A 22,882-nucleotide genomic window follows, 5' to 3' on the forward strand; every position below is an offset into this window, starting at 1 on the left:
TGTATGCATTGTCCTCCTAAGGTGGAATTTTAGTAAAGCTGAGATACAGGGATGGCCAGAGAGAGAAGCACAGGCTCTGCATGCCATGGGCAGGTAAACATGGTTGTTCTGAAGTTCATGATGATTGCAAATGAGTGAAACTGAAAGGTTGCCCTATGACAGCACACTTGGGCTGAGCCATGGCTCTGTAAGTAATATATGGTACACGTGTTGTTCGTTAGGATTGTGAAAGGTACCTGTTGTTGTTAAAGAGAGGGCATGTGTTGCAGTCACATGACTAATACAAGGAATTCAAAATGGTTGAATCATCTATTTCACACGTCCTGGGGAAGGCTTCTGCCTGAGACATTGTGATGTGCTTCTCAGCTTAACAAGGACTTTAGTTCCTCCATAGCTTTTGCATAAGCTTCCCTGGGAAATATGTGGTAAATTAAGTAACTTTTCTGATACTCTCATCTTACGTTGGAGCGGTCTGTTTCCTCACTGGATTGCATGGGTGTGAGAATTCATGGGCTGATGAGGACCATCCCTGCTCAATGGAGGTATTTTGTGGGATTTGTTGCTTTCAAACTTGAGGTGAAATTGTTGAAAGCTTGTCGTGTTTGAGCAATTCAGGCACCCACGGGTAACCTGAAGAACTGTTCCAGGAACCGTGTAAGAAGGAGGCAGGGGGCAGGCATGCTAACTGCGTGACATGCAGTCAGAAGGACTTTGGCTTTTGACCTTGCTGTACTTTGGAGAGAGCTATTTCCTTACCGCACTGTGCTATTTAACTGAGTGCTGGTATTTCAAGTCTCATTTTTTTTCTTCAGAAAGTTTGTGTATCTTATAATCTTGCCGTTTTGCCACTGAACCTTTTAAATTAATTGATCTGGAAATGTAATGCTTCTAACACATTTCAGTTCATTTGCTAAGAAGTATAAAAAAAATAAAATTGTTGTTACCCTACTAGTTTGTCTTATCAGCTTTGTGGTAAATCAGAATGTGAACTGCATGTGATCTTTAAACTATCAAATCCAACAAGTAACATAAAATCTTAAAAAGTTTTGATCTAAGTGAACTCTAAAGTTCTCAGAGTCCTGGAAGCATTGTGGGTTTGGGCAGGCCCTCCCAGCATAGCAGTGGTTTGCTGGAGTTCAGGTGCTCTGGACCTGGGGGATCTCTGATTTAATCAGTGGGTGTAGGATCCAAAAACAAGTAGTGGATGCTTCCTAGTGGAAATCTCTGGCTAACACACTGATGAAGGTTGCTGCATTCTTGACTGTTTTTTGTTAAAAATTATTTTTTTAAAAAAATTTTTAATACCTCAGAGATATGGTTGAAATTTCTGCCTTGAAATAAGTTGAATTAAAAATAAAATTACCGATTAGAGTAAACGGAGATTTTTCCATGTTGGCAATTCTAATATATGTCAAAAAATTAAATAAAAAAACCCTTGTAGTTTGGTTAGCTAGACTACAGCAGCTGTTTTTAACAGCTGCTACAATTTACTCTGGGTTCTAGTGTGGACTAGCTGCATTACATGTCAAGTGTGGTAATTTTAAACTTCCTATTGATGAATCCTATGTAGCATATGTCAATGTTTCTATGATGTTCAAGATAAAAATGCAGTAAAAAAAAAAAAAGAATTGTATTTGCAATCTTGCCAACAGGTACCATATATTTTTGTAATTAGCTTGGATCTGACATCAACACAAAGGAATGCCTGGCTCTTCAGTGTGCCTCCAGTTCTTTGTTTCCATGTTGTTCTTCCTTCTGGTTCCTTTTAATTTTATTCCCTGTCATATTCCTTATTCCTGTCGTCTTTTCCTCTTCTTTTTTGCTTAAATTAATTCCATATTCATTTCTTGTTACTCTTCACCAGATGTTTCTCTTTTCAGGCTAGTGTCTCTATGTGCACATCATCTTTACACCTCTCATTATGGAGTCTAACTGAGCAGGTGTAGTTCGCAACTCTAATACTCCTTGTGGTGTTTTTTCTTAACTGTAGATGCTGCGGGAGCACAAGTCTATTATTATCCAGAAACATGTAAGAGGTTGGCTGGCTCGAGTGCACTACCATAGAACCTTGAAGGCAATTGTTTACTTGCAATGCTGTTACCGGCGTATGATGGCCAAGAGGGAGCTAAAGAAACTGAAGATAGAGGCCCGGTCTGTAGAACGCTACAAGAAGCTTCACATTGGCTTGGAGAACAAGATAATGCAGCTGCAGCGAAAAATTGATGAGCAGGTAAAAGCTTCCTGGCTTCAGGGAAAATAATTAGAAAACTTGTATTACCTTTCCCAGTAGCACTGTGGGCATTCACAGAAAAGTGCACTGCTTTTTCGTTGTAAGGTATCAGTTCTCTTTTCTGCCGAAGAACATTGATAGAAGAGAAAGGGAGGCCACGGTAGAACTGGAACATTAAAGCATCCGTTTGTGTCTCTTAGCACTGAGAGAAAACATCTGCTCCCTGGATGTCAGTGTTTCATTTGAAACACATCAGTTGCTCTGTTTAAGGGGAAGGCGAGGTGATCATGTTTGATGTGTGTGGGCTCCCTGTCTGATTTTAGTTTGGGATGTTAACGTGCAGGCTTAGAGACTGGACTGTTCTGTCACCTCATTAAAGCAATTCTGCAAAAACAAGACTGAAACTTTTTGGCAATGGGGAAGCTGCTGTTTTGCTCCTGTGTCTGGGTATATTCTGTAGAGAGCTAAAAGGCTACATTGAACCAGAACTTCTCCAACAGCTGCTATGTCTGTGTTATGTTTTGCAAAGAACAAAGAGTACAAATCTCTGCTGGAGAAGCTTAGCAACCTGGAAATCACGTACAGTACAGAGACAGAGAAGCTGCGGAGTGATGTGGAAAGACTTCGGATGAGTGAGGAGGAGGCTAAGAATGCGACCAACCATGTCCTCAGCCTTCAGGAGGAGATTGCCAAGCTCCGGAAGGAGCTGCACCAAACTCAGTCTGAGAAGAAGACCATTGAGGAATGGGCAGACAAATACAAACATGAAACCGAGCAGGCAAGTATGCAGTCTCGGACACAGAAAATTTATAGGGGCCTGGTGTCCACTCAGGTTTTGCCCAGGCTTAACTGCCTCAGTTGTGTGGCTGATATTTTACAGTATTTTTAAGCAATGTTATACCTGTACAATCCTAAATAGGATTGCCTAAATACCTAGACCTATGGTAGAAGAATATACTAAATCTATATATTGTATGTAAATATGTGTATTCAATATATCCAGACTTTGATATTGAAAGTACTTGCAAATCCAAATACTTAAGTTTCCTCAATGAGTCAGAAGTAGCACATTCATAAAAAGAAATAATTTTACCTACCTAGACAGTGTAATCACATTTGTATCAAAAATCTGTCCCATACACAGTACTCAAAAGTACCTCCTTATATCCTACCTAATTTAAACAATTAGACTACTAAACACATGTACCTGTGCACAGTCTAGTTCAACAGGTTTTGACTAACCCCTTATCTTTGCTTTAACCACAAACATATCAAACAGGTAGTTTCCTGTCAGGATTACTTGCTGATAACGGTGAAAGTTTTGAACATTGGAAGAGCCATTCCATCATTATGTGATGTTACAGTGATACATTTCAAGATCAAACAAACTTAAGGAAAAATATTAGTTGATTAAGCAAAGGGAATGTGTAGCAACCATAATCAGAGTCAAATGAGTAACTGGCAAACCTGGGCACAGTTAAAGTGGCACAACTTCTGGGCAAAGGCATGATGTTAGATTATGGTCTTACCCAAAGCAATGGAATATACAACAGAACTACCAAGTTTGTTCCTATTTTAGGAATTTTTCTATTTTAAGGAATAAATTACATCTTTGGGACTTTACTGAAAAACATTATGGCACAGTGGAGTGGTTCAAGGCAGTTTTGGCATCTGATCAGAAATGGTGTGCAGAACATACAGGGGAATGTGCAGTGGGACGTATTTAAGACGTGTACTTTGGGAAAGAAAGATGTCATAACTTAGTTCACTGATTTCATGCTCTGAGGAGAAGTTTAAGTATTTGAACTCTTACTACAAGGATGTAGTTGCTGATAGAGCTATTGATGAAAGATGAACTGTGTTCTGAGTCAAATATTTTATTATCTCTGTAGCTTGTATCAGAGCTGAAAGAGCAAAACACGTTACTGAAAACAGAGAAAGAGGAGCTGAACCGCCGCATCCACGACCAGGCGAGGGAAATAACAGGTTGGCTCTGTTCACTTCACTCGGGTTTTCTACTTCATGTTACCTTGTAAAGCAACACTTTACTGCATAGATTGGGCTAATTTGCCTCAGTTAGCATTCCTTTTTAGTTTAATGGCTTCATTCCTTTGTTTTAAGAACTCACATGCATCAGAATTATTTACTGTTTGAGTTTCCATGAAGTGCTAAGGGTTTGGGGTCTTTTTGGTGAGGGTGACTGTTACAAAGTGTTTTACTTTTAAAAAGAAGGCTCTGCTATTTAATGCAATTAATCCACTGCAGCTCTTCTGGCTGCTGTGACTACATAGACAGCAGCCAGAAGGCAGTAACTCTAAATGCAAAGGCTGTGGTGGAGGCAGCTGTGATGAGGAGAGTCAATGTTCTTGGGGAGTAAAGCATCTCACATTTTGCTTTTTACATAAAGCAGCCTTTAGCTAGTGTCCCTTCTTCCTCCGTCCTGGAATTACTAATGCAAAGTATTATCAGAATAACTAACTTAACTGAGTGAACCCTTTTGTGGTTACCCAATAATGCTTTGGTCCTTCATATATTTAGTTTAATGTTTGCCTGCAGAAGCACAAATACCACACACCAGCTTCAAACAGCAGACTGTTTCACCATCTGTGTTCCTGGTGCAGACACATGCCTGTACTTCCAGGATGGATGCACTGCATGTTAGGTAGAACTGGAGTTGTCACTTTGGATTCCTGTTCTCTGTGGCAGAAACGATGGAAAAGAAGCTAGTGGAGGAAACGAAACAGCTAGAGCTAGATCTGAATGATGAACGGTTACGGTACCAGAACCTGCTGAATGAGTTCAGCCGTTTAGAAGAGCGATATGATGATCTCAAGGATGAAATGAACTTAATGGTGGTAAGTGGCTAAACATCTGAGAAACCAAAAGCTGTTCACAATGTGTTCAGGCAGAATCTAGTGGTATGAGTTAGTTACTGATTCTGCAGTCAGCTGTGAGGTGGTGACCTGTACCTGAAAAGAAAGTTTGTCCTTTTCAATATTGATAATTAGATTAGCTCAGCCAAAATAAATACATTTAAAATTTGGTCGATTTTAAAAATTATTATATTTTTATTTTCAAGTTTGTGAAGAAGGCTAAATTTCTGCTGTAACTTTGCTAGTGGTATTGTATGTGCTGTCTGCCCCTATTTTGCCCTGAAGTTATTCACATGTACTAGTTTTTTTTGTATCACATTCATCCTGTGTTAAATTTTAAGTAGTTCTAGGAATATTTTATGTGTCAGGAAGAAAAAATATTCATCAATACAAAGTCTGGGAAGTTAGAGAATTGCTGCTTGTACTTCCTGTAAACTGAGCTTTTCCTTCCCACAAAATGCTGTGTTGTTGCTTGATTCTACTTTCTGCAGCAATATTTGATGCAGATTTGATTGTGAACTACATCTCAGGCTTTAGATGGCATAAGAGACCAGAATCAAAGATCATCTCTTATAAATTTTGATAGCTGTGAAATAACACCAAATATTACAAGCTGAATTATAGGTTGTGAAGAGGTAAACCCTTATAGTGGTATTGATTTGTTTCATTTGCACTCCAGAACATCCCCAAGCCTGGACACAAAAGAACGGATTCAACTCACAGTAGCAATGAATCTGAATATACTTTTAGCTCTGAGATCACAGAAGTGGAAGACTTACCAGTGAGGATGGAGGTAATGTTAAAAAATCCCCACAACTGTTCGTTGATCAATGGTTGCATGTATTCCTATCTCTTTTTTTCATGTGTACTTCTGAACACCATATATTGAGAAATCTAATGCTTCAATCCGACTTTTCCATTTCCTTTTTGAAAACAGCTCATTCTCTAGTTAGTTGTGGTCCTTTGTGAAAGTAAACATAGACTGGATACTTGGCCATCCAGTTGATTTGCATCTGTAAAACATTTGCTTGCCAGTGTTTGTAAGCACTATCACTTTTTCAGCACCAGCTGGGAATTCAGAAAACCAGTAAGACTTCCTGAGAAGTCTGTATACTGTATCTTTAGGGGTTAAAAGTGGCAAGGTGGCAAGCCCCATTCTTAGTAGCTACATGGAATGAGTTCCCTGTTAGGGGTGAGAACCTCAGGTTGATTCATTTTTCCTCTGTTTCATAGAGATAAATAGAACTCTGAGAATGTTCTGTCCCTTTGCATATGCAGTGATACAGATCCCAGGATATTTAAAAATTTTCAGAAAGATGACTCTCTTGATTCAGCTAATAAAAAATAATATTGAATAATTTGTGGTGCAACTCCAAGCCATTCTTAGTGTTTTCCAACGTAACTCCCCTTTTTGGCTCCTCCCAAAGAAGTGGGACTGCTAACACAGCAGAGAGCCATCAGGTTGGTGGTCTGACTGTCCTTAGCAGTTTGCAGATGCAAAGCTTTTTCTGTGCATTCTAGAGGTCTTCTTAACTGTAAGCCACCACACTGCTCACTCCATTTACCCTCTGTCTTGCTCACTCTGTTTACCCTCTGTCTGGGTTAGTTATCTCCACAGTTGCTTTGTTGCTTTCTACAGGCTGTTATTACTGTTTTTTAAAGCCTCTGCGGAAAATTGTTTTCTACTATGGATGCAAACACATTGATTCTGACACATATTCATAATTTGCCTTCACAGTTGGATTTTTCACCTTGTGTAATTGTTTCAGAAAGATACCTTCAAGGATAATCAGGAAAAGGACAGTGCAACTTACATGTGATCAGGTTTCACATATAAGCCAAATGTCATCTTTTTCTTTGGTTTTGGTTTTTAGAATGTAAATGAAAAAATTAACTCACACAAGAGCATGAATAAATACAGCATTGAGAAGATTAAATCTGTTTGTTTAACCCCTCAAGATTTCAAACTCCAGTTTGACACTAGACTAACAATATAGGTTAATGATACAAAACCACATTAAAAAAATAGCATCAATCTTGGTACAAACCAGTAAAGCCAGAAAACTCAGTGTCTGTTTTCTTTTTCCTGAGCTGTTAGTGTGGTTTATGACTCTTCCCCTCAACAGTAAAAGGAGATGAAGTGGAAATGGCTGTGCTTGCTTGTCTGCTGCAGTCATTAATATTAATTTTCTAGTTCCTTTTCTAGGCTTCAGAATTTATAGTGCACTTCATAGTAAATGCTTTGATCTTCTTGCTACGTAAAGTACAAAATGGCTGATGGACAATTTCTGATGCACCTTCAGATTACAAACGCTGGTTCTTGCCAGAAAATAGTGAGAAAGCTACTGGATTAGGCCCAGAGCAGGCTGTATAGTTAGGATAATAAAAGGAAAAAGGCATAGAATATATCTTCTGGTACCTATTTATGTTACATCCCACTAAATTAACCTGTAAATCTACAGTCAGCACAGAGATTTCTCTGTAGCTGAAGAACTTACTATAGAAATAATTTAAAAAAAAAAAAAAAGTGCCTCCGTTTACAGTTGTTTTCAGGTGAGTCTAACCACAGACTTTTTTTTCTCCTTCCCCCTCCAAACAAATAAGAATAAAAGGTATGCTTAATTATAGACCTCCTGCCTGCTAGGTAGTCTCTGGTTCTTTCTTTCGCTAGTCTTTAGGCTTAGATAGATTTTATACTAGTAGATCCTTTTTTAAAATAGTGTTTGACAGCTGATGAAATATTTTAGATGCCAATAGCCAACTCTCAGAATCAAGTAACATTTCTGTGTTCCTCTCTTTCCCCATTCTGTTTCCCATCTTTACTCACTGTAGTGCTTCCTTGTGATGTGGAAGGGGAATACGTCTTGACTTCCTTCTGTTCTTTCTAAAGCAGGAACCAAGTGAGAAAAAGGCACCATTGGATATGTCTCTGTTCCTCAAGCTGCAGAAACGTGTTACAGAGCTGGAGCAAGAAAAGCAATCCCTGCAGGATGAACTGGACAGAAAGGAAGAACAGGCTCTCCGGGCTAAAGCTAAGGTGGACTCCTTCTAGCTGATCAAATGCTGATGCCAGCATATCCCTTCTTGTGAAATAATGGCTGTGTGAATGCTGACTGACTTCTACTAAATCCTTCTCTTCCTCTAGTACTTCCTTTATTTAACAACAAGTTTTATGACTGGTGCTGAGTACTAGGGACTGGTTGTTTAGTTTTCCAAGGTCCTTGAGATCCTCTGATGGAAGTTAACAGGAACAAAAAGTGCTTTAAAAAAAAAGGCTGTTTTTTATTAAGGAACAGCAATATACAAATTCTACTTAAATGATGGGGAGAGTGAGCAGTTGTTCATTTTAGGCAGAATAAGAAGTGTTTCAACCAGGATGCAAAGCCAAAGAGCTGGAATTAGACATGATTAGCAGATTTTATTTGAAATTCTCCTCTGATTTGGTCTCCTTAAGTACTTATAAAAATATTAAACCAGTTTGGGTGGTTGTTTCTTATTACTCTTCCACCAGTGAATTTCTTGAGCATCCTGGCATTCATCCTGCTCTGTTTCATTACCAGTGACAGTAGTATGATTTGTACCTGATTTTATTTGTATTAACCAATTATGTGTCACAAATCCGTAAGTAAATGAAAGGAGACAATTCCAATACTCATACTAAAGCACTCAGCAGTACCAGAATGAGTGTTTTCCAGCTTTGCAGGAAAATAATTTCAGCTCCATTTCCTTTTCCTGCCTCAACTAAATTAAAGAAAAGAAAGGACTGGATTTTTATTTTTCACGCTTGTCTGTATTCTTTCATAGGAGGAGGAAAGGCCTCCAATAAGAGGTGCAGAGTTGGAGTATGAATCGCTCAAGGTAATTCCTAAAAGGAGGTTTCTGTTATTTTCTAGTGAGAATATTGCATCCAATTGTATGTGCTGGCATAGAAAATTGCATCAGCCCTCCTGTTTCAGAATATTAGCTGGAGAAACCAGAAAAAAAATTCCCCAGCAATCATTTTATTGTAGGATTGCCCTTTTTGAGGTGTAGAATATGTGGCTAGGGCTGCAGAACAAAAAGATCCCCAAAAACAGTGGGAATTCTCTATTGAAGCACTTAGTACAACTTGCAAGGTAATTTGAGCAAAAATACAGTGACAAATTTAGCACTCTTTTCTAAACACATTATTTAAACTAATGCATCCGTTAGACCACTAAAACTAAAAATATTTATTGATATCAATATCACTGAACGTTGCAGAATCTACTTAGCCTGCTGACCAGTATTTGTTGTGAACTTTTTTTTCTTGTTAAGGGGAGAATAAGACTGAAAAAAATGATGGGTAATTTTTTTCCCATCAAATCTGTATGATTCATGTATATATGTTCTGATTTTGCACTTCAGACAAAAGATTAGCCCTATTAGTGAAATCCTTCCAGGCACTATTCGCTGTAATCAAGAGGCCAGGGATATGGGAGACATTGATTGATTCATTGCAGCTACTCATTGTTTTTACCATTTCTATCCATAGCTTTGTACCCGTGGTTTGTAGGCATGTTGGAATGCTGCTGGGTGACAGAATTTTCCCTATTTCTTGCAGCGTCAAGAACTTGAATCTGAGAATAAAAAACTGAAGAATGAGTTGAATGAACTACAGAAGGCCCTCACAGAAACACGATCCCCAGAGGTAACTGCTCCTGGTGCCCCTGCATATAGAGTCCTCCTTGATCAGCTGACTTCAGTAAGTGAAGAGCTTGAAGTACGCAAGGAAGAAGTCCTCATCCTGAGGTCTCAGCTTGTTAGCCAGAAAGAGGCTATTCAACCCAAGGTAAATAATAGTCAGCAGATGCACTGCGTAGGAAAGTTACATTGCATCACTGATGTGCTTTATTTAATTTAACAATGTGCTTGAAAAGGGAGGATAAAATGGTCTAAGTGGTTCTTAGTGTAATAGTCTAAAATGGTAAATGTGAATGGTCTAAATGGTTCTAAGTGTAATCCATTGATCGTTGTTAGCATGCAATTTGCAGCAGTCCAAGTTGGGAGATTGCATTAATAAACCAATTTTGGGTTTGTCTGCCAGCATTCATGTAAAGATAGCGTACTGATCTCACCAGGCTGGCAGATACCAATGGTCTGGCCAGGATCTCCCCAGTCTCCTTTAACAATGCAGAAATAACTCTCATTTGGAGCAGTGTTATTTCTCTAGTGAGTATGTAGTTTGACTGGAAAATTTACAATAATTCTTAGGAATTCTTTTTAATTAATAGTTCAGTAGGAGGTACAAGGAGCAATTTCTTCTAAATCTAGGCAGGGTCATAGAAGGTTGCAAATAAATAACATTTCATAAAGTTGACCTATGAAGATAGATAAATTCCATATTATTGATTGATAGGTGCTATGTGGTTTTGTTGAGAAGAGTAGAGCACAACCACTGAAATGCATATCTTCTAAAAAGCTCTAATTCTGGTGATATACTTATGGAAGTAATAGCTTTGAAAATAAGAGTCACTCAACCTGAAAAGGTGTCACGTAAATCCAGGAATTTACGTGTTATTTCGACTGAACTGAGCCCTCTAGAGTGTCATAACCGCAGCAAAGAATGAACAGATATGTCATCTTTCCTTTGCTACTGCAAAGTTATGTTTATATTTGTCCTAAATAAATTGAAAGTCTTTGATGCATGGTGTACATATCTTGTTTTAAATTATTAATTATAAAGAAAAAACTAATTTTTCTGTAATATTTAGAACATTGTAAATAAATACTTGAATAGTAAATCCTTGAATAAGTTATTCTCAGCAATGGTGAGACACAAGTGTTGTTTTTACAGCAGTTATGAGTATGAGGGAAATATGAAGGTCACCTGTGGGATGGCTAACAGCCAGCTTGCAGATAGCGTCTGCTTGTTAGGTTGGACAGCTGCAGAACAGACAGATTTGGTTTTTTTAATTACTTGTTTTTCTTCTTTCTTGCCTTCCAATTTGATTGCCAGGAGGATAAGGTACACGTTTTTGTCTACAGTTATAAACCAGAACTCTTAAATGCATAAAAAAACCCTCAGCGATACTTCAGCTGTAATTTCCCTGCCTGTCATAAGTAACCTACGTGTATTTGAAGTAGTTCTTGCACTTTGCTGTTACTGAAAAATCTTTCTTATTATCCCATGCCCCCCCGTGTCCCCATATTCCTGCTCCACACAAGGAAACAAGTTATTTCAAGACAAGCAGATTTAACATTTTTGAACTGTTCGTTTATGGTAATTGGAGCATGAAAGGAACGATTCAGGAATTGGTCTAGTCAGCTCAATCAATGTATCTTGCTGAGTGTGGTAGGAGCATAAAAGCAGCACTGGTTCAGGAATCAGATCTCTATTAACTTGCAAAATCCATAAATTCCCTCCCCAAAAAAGCCTGTGGTATGAAGAACTACCTTACTTTAAAGTGTTTGCTGTCCTCGGCATGCAACAAAGATTTGGGACTCATGTTGTAATCTAGATAGGAATTGCTGAACGTTTGATTAGAAAATGTAGTTGAACACATAGTATTTAGGAGTATGAGAAACTGAACTGACTCTAAATAAAGGCTGTTAATTCAAATATTACAACTATAGCAGGTAGGGTATTCTTGAAGATATGAGTAATTAGCATTTCTTTCCATCAGCACGAAAATAATAAATATGTTCAGACTGCTAAAGCTTGATAGATTGGCAGGTGAGATACAGCAGTTTTACTGTGTAATAAAATAGTAGTAGAAAAATCACAAGGATCTCATAAGGATGCTGGGAATAATTCTTTGAGGAGCTTATATATTTTATTGGTTTTCATATTAGAAAACATGAATCATACTAGGTATAGGATCCAAAATTTATGTCCACAAAGTTGTTATTGTAAATAATTTGCAAAATTTTACTCAGGAAAATAGCATTTGATTGTTTTAAAAGTAAAAAAAAAAAAAGTCCATTAGACTCCTATAGTTCCACTCTAATTATTCTGTAGCAATGACTCACATCAGGCTGGCCAAGGTGACTGTAGATATCTATTAAGCATTTTAAGTTTTACTGAAGAAAAAGCAAAAATGCCATAGTAAACATTCAAAACTGAAACAAAATGGTATTATGATGGTATCTAACTTTAAAAGTCTCAAACCCTTGTAAATTATTTCCTGCTTTGCCAGAGCACTTAAAATATATAAAGTGAGGAATGGACCTTATTTATAAGGTTTGAAAGACTACATGTAAATATTTAAAAATATTAATAGAATTAAGCTTGCAAAATTATGTTTCTTCAGTTTCAGTATTAGCAGTTGTTCCTGGTAATCTGAAATAAAATGCAAATTCATCATTTAATGAAATTTATTTTATTCCTTTTACATAATGAACAAATGAAATGAGGTTAACACACATGCCCGCTTGTTAGACAGACTGATATTTGACCATGCTGTATGCATTAATTTTAAAAGATACACCAAATGGACATAGAGATTATGGCCCAACCTCCTGCTCACGTACCCACACTAATTTTAATGTGGCTACTCAATGGTTAATGTTCCGTGTGGGTAAAGTGGTGGAAACACGGATTCAAAGAAAAATTACATTATTAAATTTACCCTGGAAATAATAATTCTTTTTCCAGAATACCATGACAGATTCTACAATCCTCTTGGAGGATGTACAAAAGATGAAAGACAAAGGAGAAATAGCACAGGCGTATATTGGACTGAAGGAAACAAACAGGTACAAGTTCTCTTTATTTAATCTATAATCAGCTGGGATCTGCTGTGACACACTGTGTCTATCATGTTCAGTTAAGTTGCCTCCATGTAAATGTAGATACTTAGAGAACACTTGTAGTTGGGGTTATAATTTGATTTGATTAGCAAAATCGCTGTATGCAGTATTTGAAAGGATCAGGAAACAATGGGGAAATGCAAAATCAAGCTTCCTGGATTTGCATCTTCTTAGTCTTTAATTGCTACGTTGCTCAAACTGGATGCCATTCCCCATGCCGGTTTTTTACCTTTGTCCAGTAGTTGCCACAACAGTCTGTCATAATACATTTATTGTAACAGCATGGAATGCTGTAACCACTTGGGCTAACACCGAGAACTGAATTTCATCATTAAGAAGAAATACATGTAAAAAAGAGAAGTAATTTGCTAAGTTGTTTTACAGCTTTGTTTCTCTTTTATAGTAACTGTAATTTAGTGTGTAATGTCCTTAACATGTCATCTCATCACCATCACGTATCTCTCTTGTATTTTTTAAAAACTTTTCTTGAAAGGCAATCTCCCCAGGACTATCATGTGCTGAATGAGGACGGAGAACTTTGGCTGGTTTATGAAGGGTTAAAACAAGCCAACAGGTTACCAGATTTCTCAGAATGTTTTGGGTTTTTTTCTTCATTTGCATCTTCTTTTCTAGCTAACTGTGCCCCTTGCTATGGGTTTGCTTTAGCTACAGTATTTCTATTGCTTTAACAGTTAGAAAAAAATTCATAACAAATTTTACAAATTAAAGAATTTCCTCAAACTTAGTCTGCAAACCTTTCTACTTGTCAAGTTTTATCATTTAAAAAGTTAAGATGGCGGCAACAACTAATACATAATTCATAAGAATACTTGCACAAAAATAGACTGTAAAATACCAGAAACTCTGCAACTGGTAAAGTTTTGTAGCTGTGTATTATTTGTCTGCCTTTACGTCGTGTATCAAAATTAATGTCCCTTGCAGTTTTTCAGCCTAAAGAAGTACAGTCATTTTAGTAATATAACTACTGTTTGAGCAGCTTCAGTGTACTCTTAACTTTCGAATAGTTATGGCTCTTACCCTCCTTGTTGCATCTCAGGTTCGGTAAATTGAACATTATTCTCCCACATCTCTCCGTGCAAGATTCAAAATGTAAGATACAAAATAACCAACAAAACAGAAGTAATCAATCTTTAGTTCGTCGTGGTGCTGTACAAACCTCAGTGCAATCACTGCAGTCTCTGCAAAGGCTGCGAGCTGGTCATGTAATGGGCAAGATTCAACCTGTTAGGAAATGCAGTTCTGGCTCTGTGTGTACATTTGGGCCCCATATCCATACATGTGTCCCAGACTTCCAAAATTGTCACTAGCAAGTAATTCAATAGATCAGCAGTGCTGATCATCTTCAATATACACATTTGGTAGTAGTAACTACAGAAGGAGGTATTTTGCAATGAATGCTACTAACTAAAGTCTTTCCTTTTCTGTGCTAACAAATTCTACACCTAACATTGTTTTGTAAGCCTGTGAAGCTCTAACTTGGAGCAAGTGTTCTGCAGAGCAGGATGTGAGAGTGTTTGCTCTGCGCCTCTTGTTTCTTGTCCTAGCACTGTAGAGACAAGCTTTATATTAAATGGCAGAGCAATGCAGGTAAATGACTGTTTGCCCTTGCGTGCTTCATCAGTCTAGTTACTAATAAATGTGCCTGCCTTATGCATATTTAAACCCTGAAAGATTGTCTAATTGACCAGTAGTAGTCACTAGTAATGTCATTTCCTCTGTGTGTCTATGTACAAAATGAGTGATGAGTCAGAGCACTTGGACAGTGCCTTGCAAGCAGGATCCCCACAGCACTGCTCAGAAGGAGGCTGGTACGTGTTATCCCCATTTCGCATGAGAAGAATTTAAGACATGATGTGCCCAAGGGGAAAGAGCGAGTCAGTGGTGAGGATAAAACAGAACTCCTGGATCCAGTCCTGAGTTTGGTTCTGTTGTTAGCCTTTTGTGCACTAATGACAACCTCTGCAAAATGTTGGTTTTAATGTAAAACTAAGGATTCTTTATGTGCGTTTGCAATTAAATGGTTTCTGACTAAACAGAGTTAACTCTAAAAAGATTTTCCTTTGTTAATATTGCAGGGTCCTAGCTTAAGCAACACACTGTCTTCTTCATCTTACACCGTTTGATTTGTTTAGAAGTAAAACCTTTTTAAAGTCCCTTTAAAGCAGTGACAATCTGTGAAGACTTAGCATTACATTTATTGCCACATGTTCTCAGTGGCACCATACACAGTATGAGTTCAACCACAAAGGAAATGCAAAGCAGTGTCACAATTAGTTTCTCTCCACTTTTTGATCATGCAAGCTTAATTTAATTAGAAGGCATACTGACGGGTTTAAAGAGTACTCTGCCTTTTTCATTTTCCTTTGCAAGCCATGGCTAATTGTTCCTGAGCAGCAGCTAAAGCTTTACACTCCCTCTGAGAATTAGGGATGTAACTTTCTAAGTGTGTTCATGCAACTGTTGCTCAACTTCTTTAGGCTGCTGGAATCTCAGCTTCAGTCACAGAAGAAGAGCCACGAGAATGAACTGGAATCGCTGCGAGGTGAGATCCAAAGTCTGAAGGAAGAAAACAATCGCCAGCAGCAGCTCCTAGCACAGAATCTGCAGCTGCCTCCAGAGGCCCGCATTGAAGCCAGTCTACAGCATGAGATCACCCGGCTGACTAATGAGAACTTGGTAAGGGAAATGTTGCTGCACGAGTAGGCTAGAGGACTTACAGACTTGCTGTGCCTGTAAGTTCTTAGCAGTTTTCAGATGGCACCCTCCTGCAAAAAATTGCATGACTGCAGGGGTTTTTTGTAGGTAAGATAATGGGAGGGAGAGACTTACGATTGCTGATGAAGTAATAACTTTTCAGGGATTTTGTTCCAAGTTTGTGGCATGGAGAAAGCTTGTGCATCCCAGCTTTCAATTTATGAGTTTAATCGTGGCGAAATAGAATGACTGATATCCAGGGAACTCATAAAAATACTAGTGCCAAGTAGTGGTGTTTCCTCTGAACTATATTAGTGTGTTTATTTTGTTGAAAAACTCTGATGTAGTTCTCCAATTATTTAACGTAACTTTTCTTCCCGTTTCCCTCCTCCCTGCCAGAAGATAGACAGATAACACACTGTGTTATGAGCTCCAGCTATTCAGTACGTTCTGAAGTAGTTCTGGAAAAGAAACTTGGTCAGAAATCACTTAGCTAATAGTTGATATTCCTTGTTTACTGCACAACATTTTTGTATGAAGGAAAGATCGGGTGAAACTCCTTACCTTTCCCTGCAAAGGAGTATGTTCATCATGTGCAAGCTAGTTCAATTCTGCGGATATTTTCCAAAGAGGCCCATGTTAGAATATCATTGACTTATCACTGCTTATTGGTGAAGGGAATCATGCTACTTCAGGAAGAAAAATCCTAGCTCTGAGTGTCATTGCTTCCTCTAAACAAGACAGGGTGTAGTCTTTGCTGCTTACGTATGCTACAGAAGTTATCATTGTCAGGTTCTTGTCTTAGTACCAAAGGTTTTGATAAAAGCATCAGATAATTTGGTGAATAGATCTTGGAAAACTGATTCAAAATGTAAGTTTACCTCAGCAGCAACTGTCTGCCACTGGCAAAGGCAAATGGCGAATGTTTCCATCTCTGACAGGTCCCTCCTGCTGCTTAGTCAAATGTTATGTTTTTTAGCCTTTTTTTTCCAGCAAGAGACCTACTCATCACATTCTGTGTTCCCAAGACAACACACAGTCATGTAATTACATCCCAGAGGAGCTCTCTTTATTTTCAAATACGGTGAATGCAATTTTACTTTTTAAGTATAGACTCATTCCTTAGTATTTCAATTCTCATGTTGGAGTACTGCAAGTCCACTCCAAGTCACCAATATGCTTCTTTTCCACTCCTAGCCCAAGAGTGGAAATAATTTACAGGCTTTCCAGATGTGATATTAGCATTGTAGTATTCACTGCAATCCCATCTTGATTAGCCTAAGAAAATGTCCTGTCCAGGTTCTCACAAAGGTTATATTCCAGGCTTTCACAGTATTAGTACTGCCCATTTTTAAAAGGTCTGACTGTTCTGCAACTCTTCTACATCAGCTTCTCTCCGGGAGAGGCTGGAATGAGCACCACACCTAAGGACTAGACTACCTAAAAATTAGAGATTCTTGATCCTGTTTTAATCTGATTTCATTTATATGGTGCTTACTGAAGTATCAGTGTCTGAAAGGCAGGGGAAAAACTATCCTGTACCTATTTTTACAGTTTTATGAGGAGTTGTATGCAGATGATCCCAAGAAGTATCAATCGTACCGGATTTCACTTTACAAACGGATGATTGTATGTAGATCATGTGAATCCTGTTTCTCTGTTGTCTCGTTTGCTATTTCTGGAGCACTAATTGAAAAGCAGGCTGCCTCCCTGTCTCCCTTTCAAAGGAAATCCCCTGCAGAGAGCTTCACGATGCCAATTACTTTCCTCACTGCTTTTTTTGTTAGTGTCCTCTGTGTAATCTGTGTCTCTCTTTGATGCACAGTTTTGTTACTAATACAAGCCTTACGCTGTGACAAAAGCAGTTTCTTTTTGAATACTACATAATACTGCCCTGAAAAAGAGGAACATGACGCAAAAGATGCTCAATTTTTCAGAACCACTCTTTGCTTTGAAACTTTGATACATTTAGATTCAGTTCAGCAAAATAGAAGCCTGATCATATAGAGACTTATGAAGGTGAATTATGCCTGCAGTTGTGAGTAGCCCAGTCTTAGCCTGAATTTGTTCACAGATCTCTTTATGGTGCTGTCATCTGGAATGAATAAATCTTTCAGAACCAAAATACATAACCTTTTAATATTTTTCAGAAATGCAAAGCCTGAATGATAACATTGGAAATAATACTATATTTCCATAATAATTAAGGATAACAAAATGAGATAGCACCATATGTAATCTTGGAAGAATATAATTTATGAGATTCAAAATCTTAATGAGTTGTGAAATCTGTTCAATTTGTTAAGAGGAACCATAGAAAGAACTTTCTTCCTCCTCACATATTTGTTTTCAGAAATCATATCCCTTCACTGATATTTTCAAAACAATTTGTTGGACTTACATGTATTTTTTTATTAATTTCAGTAGAAAATATATCTGATAAGTATTTTGTGTTATTAACAGGATTTCTTTTGTAATACTAAACTCTACTTTGAATATGAAGTGTGGCCTTGATTCTGTTCTTTCAGCAGGCCTAATATCTTACTGCTCCAGTATCTTATATTAGGTTGTAACCTCTTACATGACCAAGAGCAATTTTGTGCCTAATTCAAATTCGTTGCCAATGCTGCACTAATATTTTTCATTACTTTTAGGAAAAACATAGTTTCCCAGTTGATGCTTTTGATGCAAGGAGCTCGTGGTCCCTTATGTTCTCATCAGTGCCATGGAGAATCACACTTACAAAAGAACATTTTTCTTTTAAGCTGCTTTCAAACCCTTAACCTGGAATGACTTTTAGGTTTTTTGAGCTTGAGGGTTTGCTTCGTTTAGAAAGACTTCCCCTTTTTAAATTACATGATTATTTCATGAACCATAGGTCACAGAATTATTCAAAGATAGATTTCTGGGGAGTGCTCCTTTGAAAGAAAAATACAGTTTTCTTGCAAGAGTAGGACTTTTAGATGCTAGATGTTGTTCAGGTACAGAATAAAAAGACACAAGGCCCCAGTTTCTGTCTAAGGAAATGTAATGACAGCAAGTGATAGGGAGATGGCAGAGAATTACAAGTAATATTGTATGTTTGATGATTTTGGTAAATTTAAGTGCAAGTTATGGTCTTTCTGCAGATCTCTCTCTTGTAGTCTTATAAAATGGATATGTCTGAATAATGAGTCATTCCTGAAGGCATGAATAAATGATGCAGGCTAGCTGTTAAATAATAAAGAAAATTATTTCCGTGAGGCATTTGGAAGAGCAGCGAGTAAGCATCAGGGAGATGTGTTTGCAGCAAAATGTCTTCTTGCCTAAGAAGTGACCTAGTTCTGAGTGTCTGCAGAATATACCTGCCTAAGAGCTTTGCCTTCGTCATGCTGCACTTAATATTTGGCTTGTGTTGTAGACAGTGTACCAGCTTGCAAAGCTCAGCCAGAGGATGGCACCACTGTTCAGCTTTCTTCACCGTCTTGTAATTCTAACAGCACTGATTTTATCTCTGTCACATGTTATGGCACTTTCTCATCTCTTAATCTTTCTCTCATTTTAATTTACAGGATTTAATGGAGCAGCTTGAAAAGCAAGACAAAACTGTTCGCAAGTTAAAGAAACAGTTGAAAGTATTTGCGAAGAAGATTGGTGAACTTGAAGGTACTTTTATATTTTGAGAGGAAGAGAAAGATTTTGGTTTACTTTTTGGACCCCTTTGTCATCATATCCGTCTGTCTTAACGGTCAGGGGTGCATGAGGTCTTCAGTAGCATTAGCCTCTGTTAACTGATTCCAGAAACAGGAGATACACTCAGAACTCTGTATGTTCCTTTATAAACCTTTAGAATATTTGTCATATCTTGAAGCAGTGAGTAAAAGGAGATTGATGTTTATCTGAAGGCGGAAACCATTGGAACATAAAGAAATGTTACCTAGCCTGCTTGTGTACTCAAAGACAGTATCTGTTTTTATAAAAAGAAAAGCAATAGTAAATATGAACCAGGCAGAAATAATTTACCCAGTTTTCCTTTGTGAATTTCTATATCATTGGAGCCAAGAATGCTGAGATTGTCTTTCTCCACTTGAGGTTTCCTTTCAGAGCTGCTGGCCAAGCTTGAATATGAGAATGCTGAGATATGGACTAAGCTAATGTTATTTTTATGAGCGTCAGAGTGATTTGCCTTAGGATCTTAGGACTGGTGAGACTGAGAGCTTATTATGCCTCAGCATAAGAACATAATTTTAATTGCTAAAAGCAATTAATAATGTTATAAAGTTGAAGTATGAATTTGTTTTTAAATAATCCTGGTCCTAATCTTTCAGAAGCTTTTTATGGTCATCTGCTTCATCCAGAAACAAGTTTACTGCCTAATGAGTTGTTCTATTGAGTACTAAGATTGAAATTAGTGACTGTGTAGTCTTCACTGCTTCAGTGTTTGAAAAGAACAGTGATACCAAGTTAAACCTGGATTAACGAGTATATTATCCTTTAGTTATTGGCAGCTCTCCTCGAGCTCCAGTTTGGATTTCTGCATTTTCTATCCCATTTGACAGGTGCAGACATTTAGCACACTTCGAGGATATGCAGTTGTTTGTAAAGATTGCATGTGGCTAGAAGGGTTATGAGAAGAGGATGTAGCTTTCCTGGGATGAAGCCAACTTCTGCTTTTCAAAAACAAACGTGCAGCCTAATCAAATGGAGTGTAGGTGTTGAATGTGATACCATACCGTGAGGCACTGTATGAAGCAAAGTGGATATTTCATATATCCTTTTGAAAGGTTACTCAAATTAAGGTTGTTTTTAAAAGTCTTTCAATATTGTTTGGTTACTACTGTGGACAAGATCACGGTAGCATTCATACAAAATATGGAGTGGGAAAATGTTTCTCAAAACGTAGTTTAGTGTGTGTTTATTACCTAATTAACTTTCAAAGATCTAGGAGTTCTGGCTGGGATGGAGCTAACTTTCTTCATAGTAGCCTGCGTGATGCTGTGTTTTGGATTTGTGGCTTAAACAGTCTTGGTAACACACCAGTGTTTTGGCTGTTGCAGAACAGGGCTTGCACAGTGTCAAGGCTTTCTCTTTTTTCCCTACTCTGTCCTGTCAATGAGTAAGCTGAGGGGGTGGGAAGGCACACAGCCAGGGCAGCTGACCCAAACTGGCCAGAGGGATATTCAGTATTCCATACCACCTAACGCTGGGAGCCAGAAGCGGGGTTTTTTTGCATACAAGGTGGCTGCTGTTTGGAGGCTGGCTGGGCATCAGTCCTCCGTGATGGTAGTGGTGGGGCATGAGTGATTGCCTTTGCTTTCTCCCCACCTCTTTCTTTCATCTGTTAAACTGTCTTTATCTCAACCCGTGAGTTTTCTCATTTTTGCTCTTAATATTCTCTCCCTTGTCCTGCTGGAGGGCTGGGGGGAGCTGAGCCAGTGTGGGTGCTTGCCTGCTGCTCAAGGTAAACCTACCACAATAGGTAACAAACATCAAGCTTGAAAAACACTGCCATTTTGTAGAACAATTAACAGTAACCCTTGCAGTATTAATCTGAGATTAAGTGATTAACAGCTATCACTTTGCCTTTGTGCTTTTGTACAATAAAATCCAGGAAATCAGCGGTAAATCTATATTAATGAATGCCATTCACATACTTCCACTGTCCTTCAAAGGAAGAATGCCACCCCAAGATACATTTATCAACAATCTGTCTTTTTGTTTAATGGGAATTTTGTTGCTAAGTGTTACCCTGAACCAAAGAAAAACATTTCTTAGCTCTGTATGCTGGATCTCTTCCTTAGAAATGTCGTAGTTTCCTCTGATGTGCATTGGTTTCACTAGAAAATATTATATTATATAATTTATTTTCATTTGCCCTCTGAAGTGGGCCAGATGGAGAACATATCACCTGGACAAATCATTGATGAACCTATTCGTCCAGTTAACATTCCACGGAAGGAAAAGGACTTCCAAGGGATGTTAGAATATAAGAAGGAGGATGAACAAAAACTTGTCAAGAACCTTATTTTAGGTAAGCATCTTTCTCATTTGCAGCCTCCTCTGCTCCCACACACTCTGAAAAATGCATGATAAGAACTTGCATGAACAGAATTTGCATTATGAAATGCATAGCTTATTTTGGTTATGACAATGTTCAGTTTATCTAGAATTCCTAAATGTCAATTGTAATCTAATAATCCTTCCTGATAAGTATAGTACGGATTAATGTGTCTGCATATTTTTTAGCAGGCAGTTATGTTTTATTCTGTTCTGGTGTTTTACTGAGAAAGTGGCTCCTAGTTTTACTCTTAGTTTTCACTAGCCATATATAGATATGTATGTATAATTAACAGGGGAGATTAAGATTACCACATATAACACCTTCCAGTGGCTTTACACTTAACAATACAATGTATGTTTGTTTTTCCCAAGAGCTGAAACCACGTGGGGTAGCCGTTAACCTGATTCCGGGACTACCAGCATATATTTTGTTCATGTGTGTACGCCATGCGGATTACCTTAATGATGACCAAAAAGTGCGGTCGTTGTTGACTTCCACTATCAATGGCATCAAAAAAGTGTTGAAGGTTAGTTAGTCTGCTTGGTTTCAGAAAACAGTAGTTTAAAATTTTATTTTGATTTTATGTTAGAGGAGTGAGGAAAAGACTTTCAATGAATTGGCTCTGGATTTCTGATCAGTAAAGTCCTCCCACCAAAGTTACCAAAAGTTGTTAACAAGCAGCAAATTACAGTGATAACATTTTATCAACATAATACCACAGATGGTTTGAATTAGTGGAAAAAGAAGTACCTTCCTTTTAGTTTGAATAGGCTTCCTCTGAAACTATACCTGCAAAGCTTTGGATGCAAAGTTTGCATAGTGAGTCTTTGTAATCCAGAATACTTAATTAAAATGTTTCATTTGCAGTTTTGGTTCAAAGACTTCCGCATTTGCTTCATCTACAGATTACACTGATGATAATATGTTACTGCATAAAGTCTTCACAATGAGTTGGCTAAAAGAGTTTACTCCAGGGGTATCTTGAAAGCAATATTAAGACATAAATATGCTTCATGTAGTTTTATAGTTTTTAAATAAAGCAGGTGTGCTCAACACCAAAGCATTTAATGTTTTGAAAGAAGTAGTTTACTAAACAATCCCATAGGAGCTTAGATATTCATAGAAACTTTTGGACATGTTTAAGTGAACGGAGCGCGTGCTACAGAGCTCTAGAAATTTTAATTACTCAGCATATACTAGATTCTTTGGCGAGGAGGGCTTTTTGTTTTATTTGTCTTCCGTATTAGGCTGCCA

At 37.8% G+C, this 22,882-nt stretch overlaps 1 protein-coding gene across 8 annotated transcripts in view; it reads left to right on the top strand.

The window, feature by feature from the left end:
* MYO5A (myosin VA) overlaps positions 1-22,882 on the top strand; it is a 103,888-nt gene that overhangs the window by 71,825 nt on the left and 9,181 nt on the right. Inside the window, exons 21-35 of one of the 8 annotated variants that reach the window (XM_075100366.1) lie at positions 1,991-2,230; positions 2,760-3,008; positions 4,123-4,216; positions 4,937-5,085; positions 5,783-5,896; positions 7,994-8,140; positions 8,908-8,961; positions 9,686-9,913; positions 12,719-12,819; positions 13,367-13,447; positions 15,372-15,570; positions 17,143-17,217; positions 19,140-19,233; positions 21,452-21,598; positions 22,000-22,154. In XM_075100366.1, the coding sequence (XP_074956467.1) occupies positions 1,991-2,230; positions 2,760-3,008; positions 4,123-4,216; positions 4,937-5,085; positions 5,783-5,896; positions 7,994-8,140; positions 8,908-8,961; positions 9,686-9,913; positions 12,719-12,819; positions 13,367-13,447; positions 15,372-15,570; positions 17,143-17,217; positions 19,140-19,233; positions 21,452-21,598; positions 22,000-22,154 (2,127 nt within the window). The remainder of the gene's footprint in view (positions 1-1,990; positions 2,231-2,759; positions 3,009-4,122; positions 4,217-4,936; positions 5,086-5,782; positions 5,897-7,993; positions 8,141-8,907; positions 8,962-9,685; positions 9,914-12,718; positions 12,820-13,366; positions 13,448-15,371; positions 15,571-17,142; positions 17,218-19,139; positions 19,234-21,451; positions 21,599-21,999; positions 22,155-22,882) is intronic. The other 7 variants (XM_075100359.1, XM_075100360.1, XM_075100362.1 and 4 more) reach the window with 7 other exon arrangements.

The sequence above is a fragment of the Phalacrocorax aristotelis genome, chromosome 7 (genome assembly GCF_949628215.1).
Source record: "Phalacrocorax aristotelis chromosome 7, bGulAri2.1, whole genome shotgun sequence".
Taxonomy (NCBI): domain Eukaryota; kingdom Metazoa; phylum Chordata; class Aves; order Suliformes; family Phalacrocoracidae; genus Phalacrocorax; species Phalacrocorax aristotelis.